The following is a 21,931-nucleotide window of genomic DNA, read 5'->3' on the forward strand; positions in this document are numbered from 1 at the left end:
CTTGAAGAAGACATTGATTCTACTGAAGTGCCACTTTGCTCAATATTCTTGTTTGTTGCTTTTGACAAATATTCAAAGCTAGTTTAAACAAATATGCTACTTATAGCAGGAAGGAGGTTTTCAGTGTTCCTATACATTCAAGACCATGATGACCTAAACATAAGACACTGTTAACGTTATGTTGCAGAGGAACATACTAGTGTAATTTCTGACTGCATTATGTTACAGTTCTTATGCAGCCAATGTTAAGATTGGTTGTCATTGGTTGCTGTCATGTGACCACGTTGTGATTTTGATGTGAAGTTAAAGTACTTTCACTCTCGAATAAACTCTTAGAAACCTCGCTTCTGTATCTGTGTCTGTTACTCATAACATGGTACCAGGAGAACTCAACTCTCAATTACGACATGGAACGAATTAAACCTCCCTCAGATTTAGATATTGATAACCTCAACCTTTCCGATGTGTGGAAAGAATGGAAAGAAGCGTGGAAATTGTACCAGATATCGAGTGGCCTGTACGAAAAGGACGACAGTGTGCTGATAACGACCATTTAAAGGAATGGAAGCAAGACCCGTCCTGTCAACACTACCAAACGTGACAGCAAATGTCAACAAATGCCATTCTTCATTTGCTTAATAGAAGGAAGAAGTATTCTACCCAAAATTTGCCAAACCACTCGAACTTATCTAATATTCAAGACAGAATCGATGAAATCAAGAGCGTGACGACAACAACAGACAAGCGACAAAAATCGAATTCTGGCTCGAAACTGAGAGTTGTACATCTCAATACGAGATCTTTAAAAAACAGAATCCATATTGTGCAGATGCGAGAGCTAATGCGGAAGAAAAACTATGATGTCTTGGCTGTTATGATGGCCAACAGTTTGTTGCAGACCTGTCATAGCCATCTTCTCATCAACCCACACAAGACTAAACTCTTAGTCATGGGGACTCGTCAAATGCTACAAAAACTTCCAGACTTCCGATCACACTACTGGGAACGGAAATTGCTCCAAGTGCTTCCACTCGAGATCTTGCCATGCAAGTAGATGCAACTCTTAGCTATAATGAACATGTCACTAATATCACGTCAACCTGTATGGCTAGTCTATGTCAAATTAACAGGATCAAGCATCTTCTCGAATCGAGAACTTTAGAGAACGTTATGGGCTAACACTAGCAAGACCAATGTAAGGAAGTTACAGAAGAGCCAGAACTTTGCGACCAGAATCGTTACAGGAACAAGAAAGTACAAACATATAACACCGGTATTGAACGATCTCAGATGGCTCTCAGTGCCTGCCATGCTGGCATTTTATGATGCAATTTTAACTTTTAAATGTTTAAGGGGATTAGCCCCAAAGTATCTTAGCTCACGCTTTAATATGCGTGCTTCTGTTCATGGGAGAAACACAAGAAATAAGAACAAGTTAGACATCCCAGCGTTCAATACAGCTGCTGGTCAGCGTTCTTTTATATATCGAGCGGTGAAATGCTGGAACACGCCCTCTGAAGAAATTATTAAATGTGAAAGCTTACACAATTTTAAATCTAAAGCTAAGAGTCATTTTTATACAGTTTTTAAATGAATCAACTATATGTATTCTTATAGTTTCATATTATTGTACATACGTTTTAGATTTAGTTATTCACTAATTTTTGTAAACTATTGCGGAAGAACCCTTTGGGAGCATTAATAAAGTCATTAAGTATTAAGTATGTCAGAGACAGATCTGGCCGAGGTATTCTAACAGCGCTAGAAACGTATTGTGTTCTACAAAAAACACCACCTACAAATGATATGTCTTCAGAATGCCATCCCATGAGGACGGATGTTTGACATAGTTGTCACAGATCTAAGACGAAGGGCCGAATACTGTGATTTTGGAGCACTTAAAAGATTCCTTGATCAGTGATCAGGTTGTGGTAGGAACCAACGATCCCAAGCTGCGAAAGAGACTACTCCATAAAACGGATTTGACACCCAAGAAAGCAATTAAACTGTGCAGATTCACGGAACAGTCCTACGAACAATCAAGAATTTTCAACCCACAGACTGCCCAAGCAAGTAGTATTGACAGTGTGAAGAAGACCCAGGCGCATCAAGAAGCCAGAAAATCAAATTCCAATGACTTTCAGAGGATACTCAAATACAAGTTCTACAGATCTTATCACGATACAGAAAATTGTCTGGCCTATGGAGCAACCTGGAAGAAATATAATGGGCGAAACCACTGTGCTCGCTGCTGCTTAAGACCAAAGACAAATGCCACTCTTAACCTTAAATTATACCATAGAGCAAGTAGATCTCAGTGTTTATTTATAATAATAATAATAATAATAATAATAATAATAATATCAATTGAGCGTCGAAAGTAATTAGGTAATTACTTTGGTTTATGATTACTTCACTCAGTGATTTGTTCAAAGTTCTTGCGCCACTTTTTCAACCAATCAGACGTGAAACCAAAACCAAAAGTGGCTTGCGCGTGCACATTTTCCTGCGCTTTGTGTCGGCTAAGTTTTGATTGGTTTACTGGATTGTCTCAGTCCTTTTTGATTGGCCAAAGTAATTACTTTGGTTTTGATTTTACGACACTCATTCGAAAACCGCTCTAATAATAATAATAATAACTTTATTACTTATATAGTGCAAAAATTCATTTATTTAACAATTCACCAACCATCACAAAAATAAGGTGGCAAGATGATAGTAGAGGGAAATTCAATTTCCTTTGTAAGACTACCCCCTCCTGACACAGTCACAGTCACAGTCACACTCACACACAAATGAATAAACACCGAACTACTAAGGATAATTATGTAATTTGCTTGTAGCTATAGCTTTAAATACCAGTAGAACGGAGCACTGACAGAGGGAGGGGGGTAAAGGGTGCACCATCGGCTTCCACTGATACCAGCCTTGTAGCTGAAGGAACTGCCGATGTTAAATAAAGTTACTTTACCTTTTACCTTTAATGGTACTTTGAGAGTGTGCTTAGACCCGCCAGATCTTACCATATTTAAAGCAGAAATTTTCCAAACCACCCACACATGCCATCCCTTCACCTGAAGAATTGGTTGGTATGTCTTTTAAATAGTTTGCGCCTCAAGAGAACCCTAACGGTTTTGCTGTCCTTCCTTTCATCAGCGGTGTTAACGCAACCCCTAACAAGAATTCTTCGAAGGCACGATATTTGAGTTGTAAATAAGCCCCTCAAGACTTTGGAACAAGAATTCCTTTCTCCTAAATTCAGATCACCTATTGAACACCAACCCAACGTGGTTTATAAAATACCCTGTGCCGATTGTGATTGGTGTTATGTAGGTGAAACTGGCTGTTGCTTTGAAACCCGCAAGAAAGGACACTTTAGGAATGTAAAAACATGTGCTAATGGGTCAAACATTACGAAACATGTGTGGTCTTTCGGTCATCGCATTGATTTCAATCATTCTCGAGTTATCGACAAAGGCTCTTTTCACATTAGAAAAACTCTAGAGGCCTGGTACACCTCTCCTACCAAGCATGCTGACAATAACTCTCAGCCCATTCCTAATCAGTACAGCATTCTTTCTAAACAATAGCCACCCTTTTTTTTTTCATACTTTTACTCTGTTCTTTTTATTACTTTTATCTCGCCTTTTCTGTATAAATTTCACTAATTTACATTCAATGTTATATCCGTGGAAGGCTGTAGATCGACAGCCGAAAGCTTATATTTCTTTTCAAAATTTTTAGCCAGAGAACGTATTTTATTGTATTTTAATATAATCATTGGAGGCAAAAATGAGAAAGATCATGATTTGGTCCTCCGCAAGGTTTTAATCAGAGAAAGTGAAGGCAACATAAATTAAACGGTGTGAAAATCCAGTTCTGTGTTCCCCACGTTAAGTACATGGGTCAAGTAATAAGGGGCTAAGGGTTTTCACCAGATGCAGAGAAACTTTCTGCGTTTCATAAGATGCCAACCCCATCATGCTAACAAGACCTTCAAAGGATGTTACGCATGATAAACTATCTTGCAAAGCATATTGCCAACATGTCTGAATTAACTGAGCATGACAGTGCATTTGACAAATTCAAATCAGTTTTGAGTCATTGACCAGATTTTATGACAAATTTGCCAACCACAATGTAAGTTTTTTTTAAAAACGATTTTGAAGCCAGTGAAAGTGGTTTAGGGGCATGCTTGATGCAACAAGGTCAACCAGTGCATATGCATCACGTGCATTGTCAAATTCTGAGATCAATTATGCCCCTATAGAACAGGGAATGTAGGCAATGGTTTTTGGTGTGACAGATTTAACATGTACATACATGGGGCCAACTTCGAAGTAAATTCTGACCATAAGCCCTTTAAGAGTGTTTTCAAAAAGCTGCTTTTCAAAGTGCCCCTGTCGCTTGCAAAGAATGAGGCTTCGGCTTCAAAATTACAATGTCCAAGTGAGGTATGTTCCGAGCAAGTTTCTTTATATTGTGGATACCCTCTCTAGAGCGCACAGTCAATCGTGTGTTTCTAAAGAGAATGATATGCATCAAGACAGAGTTTTTTATTTACAGTGTTATTACAAACCTCCCAATCTCAGATGCCAAATTTATAGAGCTCCGCGAAATAAATTGCAGTGACCCGATCATGAAAGTTTTACACCAGTATACCAGTATTCCATTGGCATGGAGAAAAGACATATTCCAGAAATTGCACATTAGTCATTGTGGGATTCTCACAAGCAAAGTTAATGCTTGCATGACAGTTTTTTGACCTTGCATGACCAAGGAAATTGAAAGAATAGTTGCAAGCTGTGATACATGTAAGTGCATGAAACACTAAAGAAATCAACCAAAAGAACCCATTCGGCTTAATCACAGCCCGACATGTTGGATGCAACATTACCATTTTTATAAGGTCACAATAGTAGCAAATATGACAAATACTGTATTACTTTTTTAAAAGACATGTTTCGGCATGCTTATGCCATCATCAGTTTAATGAGTTCCTCAGTGTGAACAGTTATATAGTCTACGGGTAGATGAGAAAATTATTACATGACGTAATACAAAAGCGGGTACTATTTACAGCGTGACAACAAACATCAAGGTGTAAACTAATACGTGAGAAAAGTGTTGTAATGCTGCAATTGTTTCTTAAGTTCCGGTTTGATCTTATTTATATAAAAAGCTTCTTTGAGTTTTAAATCAATTGAGTTGCTGGCAGAATCCAGAATACTAAAGCACGAAGGGGAGCATTTGTTCTTACATAAAGGAGATGTGTTGAAATGCTTAAAAATATGCGAGTTTTTATCGCTTTCCGTGTGTTCCTTTATCCTGGTAGAAAAGTGGCGACTAGTTTCGCCAATATAACGGGAATTACAACCTGCACAAGAAAATTGGTAAACTACCATGGATTTTAGAGCAACAGGTGTACGATCTTTAACACTAAACATGTTTTTAATTTTGAAAACTAATTTGATAGTTAGGTCAGACTTGCAAAAGCGCTTAGTAAGTTTTCGGAGTTTAAGTTTCACTATTTTGAAATAATGGCCGACAAAAGGGAGTTTAAAATAGTGTGTATTATTAACGCGTATTATAAACGTGTATTATTAACAAACGTAATAAACTTTCTGACACCTTGAAACGTAATTCATTTCCCTCACACATTATTGACAGAATCAAGCGGTATCTCGACAGGTCTTTTTCTCAAAAAAGCCGCGACACTAATGATGACAACAATATACGTTGTCTGTTTCCTACAGCAATTACCATTTTTCACGTGAAATCGAAGCCATGCTTGTTAAAACAATTATGGCGGAGTCGACCAGTACTTCAATTTCGTCAGAGTTTCGGCACTGCAATTTGGTGGATATACCGTTGACCACAAGCGCCTTTATTGAAAAAATGGCTGGTGAAAACCTTCCAGCGAAGGTGACATTGACAGAGGGTATAAATTCAATATGTAATCACCACGAAAATCGTTACTCATGCCTTCTTTAGCAATAAAAGTTTGGAGTCTGGTTGAAACAAATGTAAAATGTTTCATTTTCCACAGTTAAGCTTGCTAAGGAAGAGGAGGGAATTATGGTAGGAGCAACTGCTTCAGAAGCATGAAGATGAATGAAGAGCCCAACAGACTTCATGTGTATTCAAGCAAGAAAACGAAGTCGCAGTGGAGTCATTTGTGTGCAGCTGTGCAGCCAGTCAGGGCCTCCGCCACCACGTTATATCCTGCTTCATTAACAAATTCTCGGGTTGAAAAGTGTACAGCCTCTTGTTTCTAAAACCTCCAAACCACAAGTCAACTTCTCAATAAAATTGTTTTAAAAAGTACAAACTACTGGTTTCCTTTTTTACGTGAGTTATTGGGTGTACATCACGCTTACATGTTATTGTTTCAAATACTTGCAAAAGATCTTACTTAAATTAATTAGAGCACAAGTGAAGAAGGCCAACCTTGGTTTTAGCCCAAAAAAATGAGAGTACCTCTTGTCATGCCTTCTTTAACATTCGTTAATTATTCATTTCTAGACTTGGCATATTCCTTCCAGAGCCGAGGGAAATAGTCCAACGCCAGTTATGGATGTTGTGATCCAGAAGGCTGAGAACCCTTCTCAGCAACCTACCCAGGTTCAGAAAAAATGGAAAGTGTTGGGGGCTTCTTGTACCGTGTACAAACCTTTGGAGGAACAGCTTGCTTCCCTCAATCTAACAAGTACGCTCGGCCCATTATTTAAAGAGCTTGACCCCGGGCCTGGGATTTTGAGGATTTGGCCTGACAAAGATGATGAGATTCCTCTAGTTGAGACAAAGTATGGGTTGGTTCCACGGGGGTATGTTCTCTCCAGCAACCAGCAGCAAACAAGTAAAAGCTCTGAGGACCTCCCACATCCAGTGCCAAATTTTGACTTGCCAGATTTGGGGTTCCAGCCAACTGCCTTGCTGAGAAATAGCTGCTGCACTTCAATACCCTTGCAGTACAGTATCTTTGGATCAAGCCCTTCAATATGAATGAATGACGAGACCAATCACTGTCTCGGAACTGGCATCGCTTAAGAAAGTACCGCTTGACCGCTTCAAATTTTAAAGTAATCTGTTCGCGAAGGAAAGATCACAAGACCGTTTCATCCCGTCTGCTGCGAGAAAAAACCACTGTCATGAGATATGGCATTCAGCATGCAGTTCAATTTGAAAGGGCTGTTTATCCAGTTGGTTTTGTTATCAATCCTTCCTTACTGCACCTTGAGTTTATATGACCCTTTTGAAAATGAGCAATAGGAATTATTAGCGGAGCTCAGGCGTGCAAAGTACGCCAGCAGAACACCATGGGTAAGCTTTTTTGGAAAATTTATTCACACTCCTACAGACTACCAATGAAGAACACCGTAAAGCTGAGAAAAACAGAGCAAGAGACAAAACACTTATTTACAACGGTTACCTTTCAGGTAATGTTCTCCTTCTTAAATTAACGCGCCTCATATTTCATAAACCTAAAAGACGAAGGCGTGAAAACGTTTATAAGTCCTTGATGACACATTTATAGGCTTTTTGTGTGAAGTCGACGTCCAGTCGTGAGCTGCTTTATTTGCCTGTGAAATTGCAGTCAAGTAACGAATTTACTGCTTTTTAACTGGTACGATTTTTGCTGTTGTTCTAAACTGAAGAGAGAGGGTGTAAAGATTATCACTCAAACGGAAAATGTAGTAAAAGAGATTACTGTGCACGTAATTTCAGTTTTAGTTGTTGATTAAAATTGTTGGTTATTGTTTGCAAGGCTTGTTTGTTTACTGCTGTCAGCTCAGCGCTTTTGATCACTGTAAACTTTGTACGAGAAGCACATGTTGTTATGCAGGGAACCATATTCTTCGTCGTCATCCGGTCGTCCGTGACGACTAAAAGTCGTGTTGATGACCAAAACAATATGAACTCGTCGGTTGGATGACTTTATGTAGAACCTATCAAAAAAGATTTCTTTAAATTTTCTTAGAGTTACCTGCATTCGGACCATTTGTCGTCCATTCAAAGAACTTTCAGAAAGCAGAGAAAGATTTGCAGCACCTTTCTTTCGCAATAAAATCATAGTCTGGTCTGCCATCTTGGATAATGCGGTATTTTCAATGATATCAGTGCATGCTCAATTTTCATTTTGTCAACCGCTGATGCTCTGTACTGTGTCTGCATATAAGCATGTGGCGTTATATTGCCGGTGTATCAACGCCTCCACCCAAGAAGAAAAAAGTTAATAATAACAATACACACTTGGAAAAAAGCACCCGATACAAGCAAGAAAGCACACCTTTCAGCCTCCATGGAAGATGAATAGCCCATGGCTTTCATTTGTAGCTGGAACATCCGCCAACTCCAAAACATCTTCTGCGACCACAACTAAGGACGCAATGTTCTGCGAGACTTGTGAGACTTGCAAGACGGTAGCAAAAATAGACAAGGCAGTTTCCCATAGAAATCTTTTTGTAAAAGGATGCTGTTCACTTTGTCTGGAATCAGTCAAGATTCACGAAACATTGGCCAACCACGTCAAGGCAACGACAATTCTTTCTGCCAGATCACGGCTGGAGACAACTACCGCCTACAAAATGAAATGTACCTTAAAATAAGGACACTCTAGAAAAGCTTAGCAAGTTGTTTCGCACTTGTCATGTATTGGCAATACACAACCAACCATACTCAGACTATACGTGGCACTCCGATCAGATGAGGCAAAAGGCGTAGGCCTGTGCAAAACTTACAGGACGACTGAATGTGCCAAAGTGTTCACATACTTTATTGCCAACGTTGAACACAATAAGGTAGCCGTACAAATTAACAATGCCCAGTTTGTAACAGTTCTCAGCGACGGATCAACGGATCAAGTGTGACAGATGTGTAACAGGAGATGTTCTTTGTAAGAACATGCTATGCTGGTAGAATTTCAGTTTTATTTGCTGGAATTAAACAAGTCGAAAAGGGGAATGCAAATGCTGTGCACACAGTAAAAAGCTCGGAGTTTTAGGAATCCTGTAGAATAACTTCGCCTTAAAGCTTGTTGGTCTCGGTTGCAATGGAGCGGCGGGAAAGTTAGGACAGAAGAATGGACTAGTGGATCTACTTAAACGGTCGCAGCACTCTTTAGTTGAAGTCCACTGCCTTGCCCATAAACTTGAGCTGAGGTTCAAAGATGCTACGAAAAAGTCTCCTCTCTAAGAAAAGAAGGTGGTCACTCTTTTTATGGGGTTGTATTACTTCGTTAAGAACAGCAGTTTGGGTATTTGTCATGACCGAAATGCATTTTTCCACTCTTTTTTTATGAACAGAATTAATATAGTCTGCAAATTGAAACTTTGTATTTTCCTCAAGCGCATTACTATAAAGAAAGTACTTCCCGACAAGGATCAAATGGGTGAGGATTGAAGAAAACTATCAACCGTTCAGCACACAATATACAATTTCTTTTTCCGAAAGTGCGGATATTTTTCCCAAATGGAGTGAGTTGTACCAATTGATAAATTCGCACCAAAACCATCTGGCGATCACACATGAGCAAAATAGATGCATCGTAGTTTGCTCAGTACTGGTGCAGTAAGGAGAATATGGATTTGTTTTCTGTTTTTCATTTTATACAAAATGTTTTTCTATAAAGAATGATAAGGTTTATTTTATATTGAGAAACATAGATAACTTTATTTCTCAAGTTATCTGAAAGGGAAGAGAATAAATGCGTTTTTGTTCTTGTGAACCGAAGCAGAGTTCAATTAGTCTTTTCTGCAATGGGAGGCGGATACTGTTGTCGGTTTCTCAGTATGTTATGAACAGATTTACACGTAAGTTTGTCTATCCTAATTTGTTTATTTTCGGAAACACAACATTGATCCTCTTTTTTCAGGCTCACCTTCCAGTGACTTGGTATGGCTGAAATCAAACTATAGTATTTCAAGAAATTACATTTAATGTTGAATTTTTTAAAGAAGTCTTTAAGTAGTAGATAAAATATGGGCGGGAGATCTGTATGGGCGTTTACAATGGCGAGCCAAAGGCGCCCATACAGGTCAGACGCGAATATTTTATTGTACTTGTGAAATGAAACAATATATTGAATGAAAGGATTGTTTTGCGATTCAGTAATTAGACATTCATGCCAAAACATTGTAGGTCCCAAAGGAGAGAGGGGAGAGTTCCTGGGACAACAATGAAACTAAGAATAGTTTTTAGTCACTGATGAAGTGTAATTATGGCGACCAGACGGTTTCGTTCTCCGAAGACTGAGAAGGAAGAAATTGTCTTATTGTCTGAAACGGTAGCTAAAAATACGAAATACAATACAAAATGGGAGGTGAACGCTTTTACTGCCTGGCGGAACACAAGAGGGAACAGAAAAGTGCAGCTGGAAACAGTTAAATCAAATAAAATTCATGATGAAAATATCTCCATTGTGTTTTGCATTTTAATCAGTAAAGATCTGTATCAAAAGTTAATGAATACTAATTAGCTGAGTAGGAGTCTGTATTAAAAGTTAATACTATTTATTAATAATTCATCAACCCCAGCCTTTCCTTGCTACCTATTCAATCCCTCCCCTTGCTTTCAGACAGTTGATTTGTATTGGGGTTTTCAGAGGTGCGCATGACTCAAACACTGCATATTGATTGGTCATAACTCTTATTAATGACTTTTACAAATGAAATTAAACCGTTTTCCCCCCTGTTTACCAAGTCGGCAAGTGTTTGAATTCCGTTTTGACTTTAAGTTTGGAAATAAAAACCGGACACATTGCTTATTGTAGTAAATCGATTATTCCATATTATCTGGTTTATAATGTCCCCTTTTCTCTTTAGGGGTTTCACTGTTAAACTCTTGCAAGTAGAGGATTATCTTACAATAAAATGTAGGTAAGTGGTGGAATAAACAGAAAGAGTTAATGTCATAGTTACATTTAAAGAGAAAATTTCCAACTACACTGAACAATAAGGATAGTGGAACATAGTTCCAAGGGCTATTGTTTTCCAAACACAGGTGTTTCACTCAGATTATTTTTAACGCTTTTTGAAACATAGTAAAGTCAATCCTGTTACACCCACCTTCATCTTTCTTTCTTATAATAGTCGTTCTTTTGATTTTATATAGCTATAAATTATAATATTTACTTGGGATATGAATTCTTTCGGAGTGTCTAAGACACTGCAGACAAAACTAATTTGAGAAATTGCTAACGTTTTTTACAATATTAATCCTTCCATATAATGATATATCTCTAGAAGACCAAACATTTAACAATTGCTTCAGTTTATTTAATTTGCCAAAGAATTTCCTTTCAAAAGTAATCTCTTCATTGTATGAAACCTGAACACCTAAGACTTAAATAGGCTCATCAGAGCCCAGCCACAATAGTTCTGTGCTGTGCGAGCGGGACCGGGAACAAGAGGACGTACGATGAGCCAAACCGAGCCAGAACGAGATATACCAGGGAGTCTGCGATGATGCCAGCAAGTCCCGCATGGGAAGTCCCAGTATGGCAAGCCAAATGTAGCAATATTCAATTCAGTTTTGTATTATATATCCAACTATGTGTCTAATATTCAACTTGTATTTAACATTCAACACGTTATTTAACATTCATTTAACATTCAACTATTTATTCAATATTGTTCATTCACCATTCACTCCGAGACAGCAGTTCGAATATTAACGCTTATGACAAAGAAACCTTAGACAATCTCTTATCAGCTTTCAATGATCTCTTATCCGCCCTGCAGCAATGTTTAGCCATAGCATCTTTGTCTCCAACCTCAGTGGCAAAGAATGTTTTGTGCCAGTCTAAAAAGTGATAAGCCCGGGAAACCAGCTTTCGAGCCAGCCACAAGAGGAATAAAATATAAAGTTTTCTGTTAAACAAATTGTCTCGACAAAACATAGACAAAAGTAATGTAAAAAAGTCGAGAATAACTGTTCGATAATGTGAGGTATGAGAGGTTAAAAAGTCCTTTAAACTCACAAAATCCTTGCCAATCTTTTTCAAGTAAGAGATAGTGAAAGCTCTGTGCAAACATTTTTTGGGAGACTTGACAATAACAACCTATCCTCACTGTGCTATCCAATTCTGTGTTCGACTTCATTTAAAAGAAGCAACACTAAATTCACAGAATGCAATTCAAGGAGGCAATTTGCATCTCAAAACAGTTTATAAATCTACGACTTATCCTTAAATATTTGTGAAAATGTGAAGGAATTGTCACTATATGCACTAAATCATAAGACAAAGTTTCTTTAGGTTAGCAAAGAAAAAAACATACATTTGTCTCATGCAAATCCAAAGTAGGTATTGGAAAAGGCAGTATCATTTAACATAAAAGAAGTCCTCCTCAGCTGGTAAAGGAAGACAATGGGAGCCCCTTGGTTAAAAACATAAATTTACTACATGTGTTAGCTTTTGGGACAAAAGACCACTTCAGCTCTTTAATTGCAGCAACAAATTGAATACTACGGTAGGTTGTATTTCAAATCAAAGGGGTGCTTCTTCATCCAGCACTGTTGCAAATTGTACAATGCTGCCAAGAGTGATTGCACTCCTACTTACACTTGCAGCTTCTCGCACATACTTTGAGAATGTAGCTTACACATCATTTTCATACTTGCGTACATTTGTGCCTTCCTCTGAGAATCATGGCTGGAGGAGTAGGACAAGCTGTCGTCTCGAGAGTTTATTTGCTTCGTTTGGATGTGGTAGATGAAGAAAGAGCAGCAGATTTGTTGCAATTTCAGACCCAAGTTTCGTGAATCCTTCCCAAAGCTCTGCAATGCATGGCCTTGTGAGATTCTTCGAAAAAATCTCCTGCAGAATTTCTTCAGGGATAAACCGTGGAATGGGTCCATTCTGAAGAATACCCAAGGCCATAATAGTTCCAGCAAACTCATATTCTTTGGCCATGAGCTCACAAAGTCCATTTTTAAAAAGTCCTTGCTGTATTTCTTTAAGACAGTCGAAAAAATTCTTTCCTAGGGCCCCCAGCATCATGAGCAATTTCCCCATGGAACGAAACTTCCAGTATGACTCTTGGGTGTCAAAGGTATTGGAATTCCTCTATGGCCGAATTCTTCCAAACATTAAATCTGTCTGTACAGCCAAAGTCAGTTTCACCGTCAAGTGGCTGTTCAGGTGAGTTTACATCCAATGGGCGACCCTGCAGAATGAGCATATGGGCACACTTTAGTATCTCCACAGGATTGCCAACATGATCTTTCTCACAGATGCTAATGTACTCTGCCACAGCTGTTTCCAGGTCGACCACCGTTACTGCAGTGACTGCATTCAGATTTTCATTGCTGTGTCCTGTGACTGGAAAGAGATCATCACTATTGTCGTCCTGTGGGCCGGCCCTCTATTGGTTGTGGGGTAGATCTGTTTGTGGTTGCCTCCTGCCTGTGGGCCTCGTGGGATGGTCACGAGTCTTCTGTGTGTGTGGCTGCTGCCTCTGCCTGTGGGTGTTGTGGTTGTTGTGAGATGGATATGGGTCCAGTACTCTCTGTGTGGTTGCTGACGTGACCATCAGTCAAGCTAATGTTATCTGAACTTTGATTGTCTAGAAGAAAGCCAAAGCCATGTTTCAGGCTGACGTAAATTGCCCCTTGACCAGCCAGTGATTTTACTTGTTCACTGGTTGTGTTAGTCTTCTCCTGTTTGCCTTTAGAAAAACTAGGCCCTTGCTTGCCACGCCTGGATACTTCACCTGTATAGCATCAGACAATGCCTTTCTAATGGCCTGTTCATTATCTTCTGAGCTAAGAGTTATAAAGCCTCTCAATACAGTACTTTCATCCCTCAACATCCAACTATCACAGTGAACACTATCGGAGTAAGCCTCATCTTCATCATCCACCCTCACCAACACAAATTAAAATACCTTCTTTGTTTCAACTTTCGCTCTCTTCGAGTTAACGGGAGCAGAGTAAGTGGACGAAGTGGCTCGAAGACGTTCTCGACTGTTCAAACATGAGTACATTCCTCTGGCGGTAGACTGGTGCATCATTGCTCGAGCTCTAGTAACAGCTTGTCCCACCGATATCATGGCTGTCGAATTCTCAACGAATTATTGAAGAATGATTTTTTTCTTATTTTGGATAAGGAATCACGCAAAATCGATACCGGAAGGAAAGATAGTCGGAAGTCAAAAAGCAAGTACAGCACCTGTCAACAAAGATAAAGTGAAGAAATTCCCTGACCCAGCAATATTTCTTGCGACTTTTGAAGGACAAAATCCCGTCGTTAAGGCTTGAAAATGTATGAACCCTCATAGCACTGGCGTGATGCCATCCGCTTACCTTGAAAATAAAGTCAAAACAAAAATATGTCGGGAGCTTAAATTACAGCCTTTGAAATGAACAATCATTGGTAAAAATCAGAAGTATGATCATGAGGAGCTTTGTGGTCTGAAAGAATCTTATGCAAATTAGCTGGCTGCACATTGAATGTGCAGCCAGCTAATTTGCATAAGTAATTTAAAGCCAAGATTAAACACCTCCTGGTATATTGAGGTGTTGCATGAACACTCATGGGACTTCGGATATCACCCTCAAAACAGTAATTCAAGCTCCGCTACCTAATTGAAAATGACAGCAATTTCCGATTGATGCATTTTTATTATTTTCCAGGTACAACACTAACTGGTCAAACAAGTAAAAAAATTAAATAATTTCACAATCTCACTCAATTAGCAAATATAATTGCCCGAATGGTACACGGTATATCAATGAAAAATGAATTCTTTGCTTCCGAGGAAATGGTTTCAAAAGAAAAATAACTCCTTAGATGCACTCACTTTCAATTAAAACTAACTGCATGTTTATAAAATGTAAGAGAACAGACACGCACTTCGAACAATAACCGAAAAGATTGTAATGCAAGAATAATAAAATCGCCATATTCTGAGATCAACGGATTATTTACAAACTAAAACTTGCGAAGGAAACAAAAATGCCAACCTAACCTAACAAGCATCATGTAAAGCTGCTTTTATTTCTGAGATTGACGGTCTCTTCGCAGCTGGGATGACAAACCGTTCCTAATAAGAGCAATGTTTTCAAACTTTAAAATTTCGTAAACTGTTTTGACCAGGAAAGCAAGTGAGCATACGTCAGTTTCAACCGAAGGTTTCCCTCTTCCGTTGACAAGTTCGGGAGCAATATAACTGTTCTTGTAGTGGTCTCTTAAATGAGATGGCTTAGGGACAGGATTCTTCGCTTTCCTGAATGCTACACTGTTGCCAAAATCAATTATGACCGGGTGATGAAGTTGATCTACGCGTTTTTCTAAAACAACATTGTTGGATTTTAGATCATTATGCACAAATCCACAATTATGAATATGCTCTAAGGCATCCGCTGTGTCATGCAGTATTCTGTTCCAGTTTTTCAGTTTGGAGATGACTCTGTTTTTTGCTGCTTTGTGAACGGTAAGGCTTTGGCCACCTTCCCCATGGAACTTCAGCACAATGCTGACAGGCATTTCTTTCAAGGATACGCCAAATAGAAGTGGGATACCTGGATGATCCGAAATTTGCTGCAGAACTTGTGCCTCGTGCTTTGCCTCTCTTTGTAAAAGGGATAAACGGTTCCTGCTTTCACGAGCACTTCCTTTGTACTCTTTGATGACTACAGAAATGCCGCGGTACGTTCCAGGGTAGCAGTTGCCAAGTGCCACTGCCAATAGAACGAGCCCCCTTGTCTCGAATCAAGTTTGCTGTTGCTAGCTCTTTGAAACCTAGATTCCGTTCGATGCATTTTTCAACTGGTTGCACTAAAATTTCCTTTCGACGTTTGGCTGTTTTCTCCCGACTGGCTGCAGTGCCCGCTTCAATATTCTGGTTAATTTTTCCTCTTTCCTGCTGAAGCGATCCCGACACCATCCTTTTTCCTCGGGGTAGGTATTTCTCACAATCCTCCAGCCTTCTTTTCTTTGGTTGTTCTTTCGGGGCGCGAGGAAGTGCATGTTTTGCACCACGTGTAATTCTTGACTCACGTCGCACAATCTCTTCCTGCGATTTGCTTTTTCTTTTTTTTCTCTTTTTCTTTTGTCGTTGTTCTGAAGATTCTTTCTCACAAGTTTTACGCCTTTTTTGGGATTCCATGGTTGACCAGGCGAGAACAATGTCAAATGGATATTCCTTTAAAAAACAAAGGGCTTATAGTTGTCCATGCAACAGAAACATCCTTGCGTATTAGTGGTTACTGTAATAACCCACAACAGAAACACAGGAAATAGACACGCCCCTATCATCGTAGCTCGATCAGACCTGATCGAATGGAACATTTACGTTGTGAGGAATGATCCAAAAAGGTCAAAACATTTCACGCGCTTGTTAAGCATTTTGAGAAAAGTCATGTAAACAAATCAATTCCCAAAAGAGCCGTGTTTTTTCATGACGACGAGGATGTGAACACTCACCGTGAATTCATGAAGGTGTCATATTTTTTCTCTGTGAGATTGTATTTTTGATTCATTTTATAGCCTGCGCGACTGTTCATCTACCAGTAAAGCACCGAATAATGCTCAAAATTGACAACAGTAGTAGTCTTTTAACGGTTGATGTACATGTAAATTACTAACTAAAAACATACTCAAGTACTGTTTCATGTCCCTATACAGGCAATTGGCAGACACTGGAATACAACATGGTTTCGACAAAATATTTTCAACAGTTGCTGAAAGACCTCAATAACCCACAACCCCATGCTGTCAGGAGTCAGCCACATTGGCGGGTACCCATTTTCAGCTCTTGCACTAGAAAAGTGACGTACCGTTTCTTTGACCTGAGCATGATTAACCATGCTTTAGCGAAACAAAACGTCGTTTCGCTCAAAGAACGAGTAAAGTGGAATGGAGACTCGGAAATATCGGAATCTGATGAAGAGAAAGCTACTCCTATGCAAGCTCTCCTTGCAGCCAAAAGCAAAGCTCATGGATGGGCACCTAAAACCAAGATCACGTGCATAAGTACTTTGGTAGTTGGTATGGCGAGGGTCGCGCTACCCGCGAACTAGACCTAATTTGGTGGCCAAATCTTTACAAGACGGCCCTTTTAGGGAAAATGTGCATACGATTGTATGTGAGTCGTGTGGAAGTGGTATGACTGGAAGATTTCGGCTAAATGGCCATGGTTGTTTCTTACTTTCATGATACAGAAGTTTTTGTTCCAGTTGCTGAAATGTAACCCTAGATGTCTTTTAATTAAAAAAATACACTTCAGTTTGTGAGTCCAGGACAATATCCAGTGCATCTGACATTTAAACTAAATTTGGACACATGGACGCAAATAAAGGCTTTCCATACACAAAAAAACTCATCCTTTTTACAACCAATGTTAATGTTGATCGTGCCAACTGCTTTCTTACGCATGGGTGTCCCGTGGTGCTAGATACCGGCTACAGTTTGAGCTTCCATGCTCGACAGAAGATTCGGACTATTTACTGTCAGAATTTTTCGTATCACTATTTTCTGATTATCGCCGCAAAGTTTCGTTACTGGTTTCGCACCTCCCTGCACATTTTGCTTTTTCATTCGTTGATGCCGGTCTGCAGTTGCGTTCGTCCACTTCCATAACTTCCTTTCGGTAAGTATTCTTTAAACTGTTAATTACATCAAAAGCAGCTTCCCCTTATGCATCAATTATTCTACCATAAAATCTTACATAAAGCTACTGACAGGACATCCCTTCCAACATGGAACCACTGGTAATTAATAGTACGATCTGCCCATTAAGCTATTAAACTGATTAAAACCAGTACATCTTAATTCTGGCTTCATTCTTCTTTTCTTGCCGTTACCAACAAAATTAAGTACATTACGAAATGTTTTTGAGAACTCAACTACCAGTTCAGTAGAAAGGGTTGGAACGAAGTCGGACTGCTATTAACTATTGTCAACAGGAAACCTTAACGTAAACCGCAGGTATACATCATTCACATGAGCACATGATTGATGAACATGAAAGGTTAGGTAATTGTCTTGGACCTGCATCCACTGAAAAAAATCAGTTGGTAGATACAATGTGTCCTTTTTCCCTTGCAAGTAGTACTCTTCAATGTACTTGCTGATGCAAACATCAATAACAAAGCTGTCAATGTACCTTTCTTCTGCAAGTTCAGAGAAAGAAAGGACATCAATAGCTTTGTGGTCACATGCCAGAAGTGAACTTGTTGCTGGTCTGTTCCACAGCACTGACTGAAGAAGTTCAAGTTCTCTCTGTGTGCAATCTACTTCAGCAAGCCATGTAGCTTCTGCAGTCACCTTGTGTTTTGCTTCTGAAATAGCACAAAACCTTTTCAGAATTCTTAAGCTTTGCTCAGAGAACTGGCCTAGCCCTGGAATTACAACACCACATGGATTGTTTCCTTTTTTCCTCTCATTAGAGAGGAGAGTTTCAGCTCTTTCAATGACTGCTTGGCATGGACGTTGACCTACAGTGAAAGGATCTGTAAATGCTGAACCACTATCTGTGACATGACCAAGCAGAAGGGACAACGAACCTCCAGGAGAAGATACTGGGGGAATTAAAGAGGCTAGTGAGGCTAATTGACCTCTAGTGGTTACTGTAAATATGGCATATGATAGCTGTTCTTGAATGCCATCTCTGGGGCTGTTTGCCTGCCCAGTATCATCGTCTTCCACGAGAATGGATGCTGCAGATTTGGTGGATGATAGCTGTTGTTGATAGCCATTGCTGGGCCCATTTGCCACCTCAATGCCATCCTCACCAAGAACGATAACCCTGTCTTGACTAGTTTCACTTCCAAGGATCATCTTTTTAGGAGAAGGGAAAGTGTTCATCAATGTACGATGTTTGGGAATAAAACCTTTTGCAGGTGCATCTTTTTCTGCTGCTGCTTGTTGCTTTAAATAAGTACTCTGCCACTGGTCATGACTGTAATCAATTAGGGTTGATAGAATTTGCTTATCAACACTTGTCCCCTTGTCTTTATCATAAACATACCTCAAGAAGTCTTCACCAAATGGTTGAGTGAACAAATTGTCTATTACAAAAATCCAATTTCGATGCTCCCGGGACCAGTTTCTCGTGTCAATTGCCTTCCACCCACAGCCACGAAAGGAAAACTTTTTCTTTCCTTAAGCAAAAGTAATAAAGCATTGTCATGCATAATATGAGAAAGTCAAATCAAAATGCTTAGGTGTAAATTCAATACTGAATGATCATGGTATACTTTCTAAAGTACAAATTGTACATGGAAAGTGAGTGAATGACTTTGACAATCTTAAAAAGTTTTGAAATTTTTTAATCAGTTATAATGTGTGCTGGGGAACAGAGCAGGAATTGAACCCAGTACCCAAGGATTGCAAGTTCACTGAGTACTCCAAGCACTCAGCTACATTCCCTCAACGAGGAACCTTGTGTGTCCCAGATAAAAATAAAATGTAATATTTTTGTCAACTGCAGAATCTGGAGAATATACATGTACACACTGTTAACTCACCAAACACAATGCAGTTCTTGGCTTCACGAAACGCGTATCTTAATGACAACAGCATGGTTGAAAACCAATGGGTAAGAATGTGATCCACTGAAATAATGTAAAATAAACAGATATAATAATAATGATAATAATAATGACAATGACAATGACAATGACAATGACAATAGCAATAACAATAACAATAACAATTATTATTATTATTATCATTATTATTATTATTAACTACATATATTTGAAATCTACAGCACCAGCAAAAAGCAAAATTTCTTGCTTTTTAGGGCATCTTTGTAAAGGGACTTTCACTTACAGTGTAATAGATGGAAAGAGATTCAAAGACCAGTAGGCTTACACAACAATCAAACTTTGATTTGTTGTATTATCGGTTTACCAGCTTCTACAGTACAGGGTAATGTCTGCAATAGTTATTAACAAAGAATAACTTTAACTGTAAGAAAGGAGGGAGAATAATGAATTAAGTTAGCATAGTTTGACGTTCAACTATACTTACGTGACTGCCCTGGTGCAGTTGAGTCATGATTGGTTGCCTTTGAGTACAAATTGCGATGTAGTTTGTGAGATGCCTCAAAACCTTGTCCACAATACTTGTGCAGTGAGCGAAAATGGCGCAGTAACATTGAACTGTGGTCAATTACCAAGTGGCCATAATATCCTGTGCCAAGATGCATGCCAAATAATTTCTTCAAAAGGAATCCCCACTGCTTGCACTGTTTTTTTTTCTTTAATTGTATAATGTCTGAATCAGTATGTGCAGTATGCAAATATCTGTTTTGTTATTATTGCACGCTTCTTGATTTGTGTTCTGGGTTATAAACTTGAAGTGACTCACACAACACACAATTCTGGGGGTGTTACGGGTATGGAATACATTAAGTGATTTAGGACACAAACTATCACTGGCTATCATCTATAATTTGAAAATGACATTCTCCCTTGTTGGATATGAGATTGGTAATTGCTATTTACCATCTCGTATCCAATGCGGGCTCGTGGAATAATTATTAATATTGTTTTCAATGATTTGCCACTTTCATTTTCTAAAGGTAAAAGGATGGCGACTATTGAACTATTTAGGAAGGGGTTATATTTGATAATAAAGGATATTTGACTTAAGGAGTAGGACAGGTTTTTTAGCTGTGACTTTTATGGCAGTGATACCTGGTTGTCACATGGTAAGATAAGATATTGTTAACACTGTATTGTTCACTACAAAACTAATAAAAGTATTTTTTGTTTGTTTTATTTTATTATTATTTTTTTTTGGGGGGGGGGGGGGCATAGCCTATAATTTTTGTTCTGATCTGCATGAATTCAGGTCTACTCTTGCCAAGGCCCCTAGCAGTCCCAAAAGCAGCAAATTAAACCTTCACTAGGATTTTATCAATAAAGTAAGCTTATATGAGGTCACTGACCCCACTTCTTCCAAGCTGCGTAAGGTTGAGAAGAGTTTGCCAGGCTGCATCCGGTAATCTTGCTTGCAATTTAAAATAGAGCAAGACCCAATCAGGCACTCGCATACTCTCCAATAGTCGCTGATAGGTTGGCGGTAAGAGGAGCTCTGTTACCCCTTTCTTAGCTCCTCGAGCATCCATCACTAAATTAACCACTTCGGATATCATTTCTGAGACCTTTCCTTTCTCTTCATCAGTACCATAAAGAAAACTGTTCCCCAATATACAGGAAAGGGTCTCATGATACTTCGCCAACACACCGTCTACCTCTGCGCTAACTTTTCTGCATTCGCTGGCGACCTTCCTCTTTTTTAACATTGGACCAAGTGGGCTACTCAAGGTCTCCTCTATAACACTGCTGCAGCAGCTGCTGGTGTTGCTGCTGTCACTGCTGCTTTCTTTTTGAGAACAAGACGGAGAAGAGGCTGCTAAAGGAGGAGAGGAAGGCAAGAATGAATTGAGATATTCGTTATTCTTCCGTAGTTCCTGCATCTCGAACTCAAGCTCGGCGATTCTTGCCTTACATTTTTTCAGTTCGTGGTCATGGGCGCTTTTCCCGCCTAAAGTGTCCGACAGTTCACAGTCGAGCGCAATTCGATTCGCTGCATCAACAACAGCAGAAATTTTGTTCGATCTCACAAAGCCATCTGCAGGAAATTCTCACTGTCTAAGCAGTCCAGCGCAGAGACCAAATATAGATGCGACATACAAGTTGTTTGGTTGCCTGGTGTGGAACGAACAACTCGCATTGACGGGCTTCAGATCTGCTGGCGGCACAGAACATATTTCGTCTGGGAATCGACGAAAAATGTCGCTCTTTGAAAAAGCGTTGGGCCTGATCCCACATAAACTTTTTGTTACGACATACCAGTGCTTTCCAGGGTCGAGATCGCGTCCCGTAACTCTTGAAAGCGACCAAGGATAAGCAGATCGATCGCAGACGTCAGGGTCCATGATAAAATCGCGCCAAATGCTTCAGATCCAAAATTCAT

The 21,931-nt window shown here is 39.3% G+C and overlaps 1 protein-coding gene across 1 annotated transcript; it reads right to left on the reverse strand.

Moving 5' to 3' along the window:
* Nucleotides 1-17,890: 17,890 nt before the first annotated feature.
* On the reverse strand, nucleotides 17,891-21,931 carry LOC138036915 (uncharacterized). The gene is made up of 5 exons (XM_068882953.1): nucleotides 21,808-21,931; nucleotides 20,901-21,541; nucleotides 19,979-20,207; nucleotides 19,471-19,557; nucleotides 17,891-19,104 (listed from the first exon to the last, which is right to left on the reverse strand). Exons 1-5 carry the CDS (start codon nucleotides 21,929-21,931, stop codon nucleotides 17,891-17,893), a joined length of 2,295 nt encoding a protein of 764 aa, XP_068739054.1.

The sequence above is a fragment of the Montipora capricornis genome, chromosome 2 (genome assembly GCF_036669925.1).
Source record: "Montipora capricornis isolate CH-2021 chromosome 2, ASM3666992v2, whole genome shotgun sequence".
Classification (NCBI taxonomy): domain Eukaryota; kingdom Metazoa; phylum Cnidaria; class Anthozoa; order Scleractinia; family Acroporidae; genus Montipora; species Montipora capricornis.

Excerpts from the sequence above, each read along its gene's own strand:
- LOC138036915 (XM_068882953.1), bottom strand. The coding sequence starts at position 21,931 with ATGAATTTTGGATCTGAAGCATTTGGCGCGATTTTATCATGGACCCTG. Across the intron at positions 21,542-21,807 it reads CTCGACCCTGGAAAGCACTG|CGAATCGAATTGCGCTCGAC; the intron begins GTATGTCGTAAC and ends TTGTTGATGCAG. Across the intron at positions 19,558-19,978 it reads AACTGCACCAGGGCAGTCAC|TGGATCACATTCTTACCCAT; the intron begins GTAAGTATAGTT and ends ACATTATTTCAG.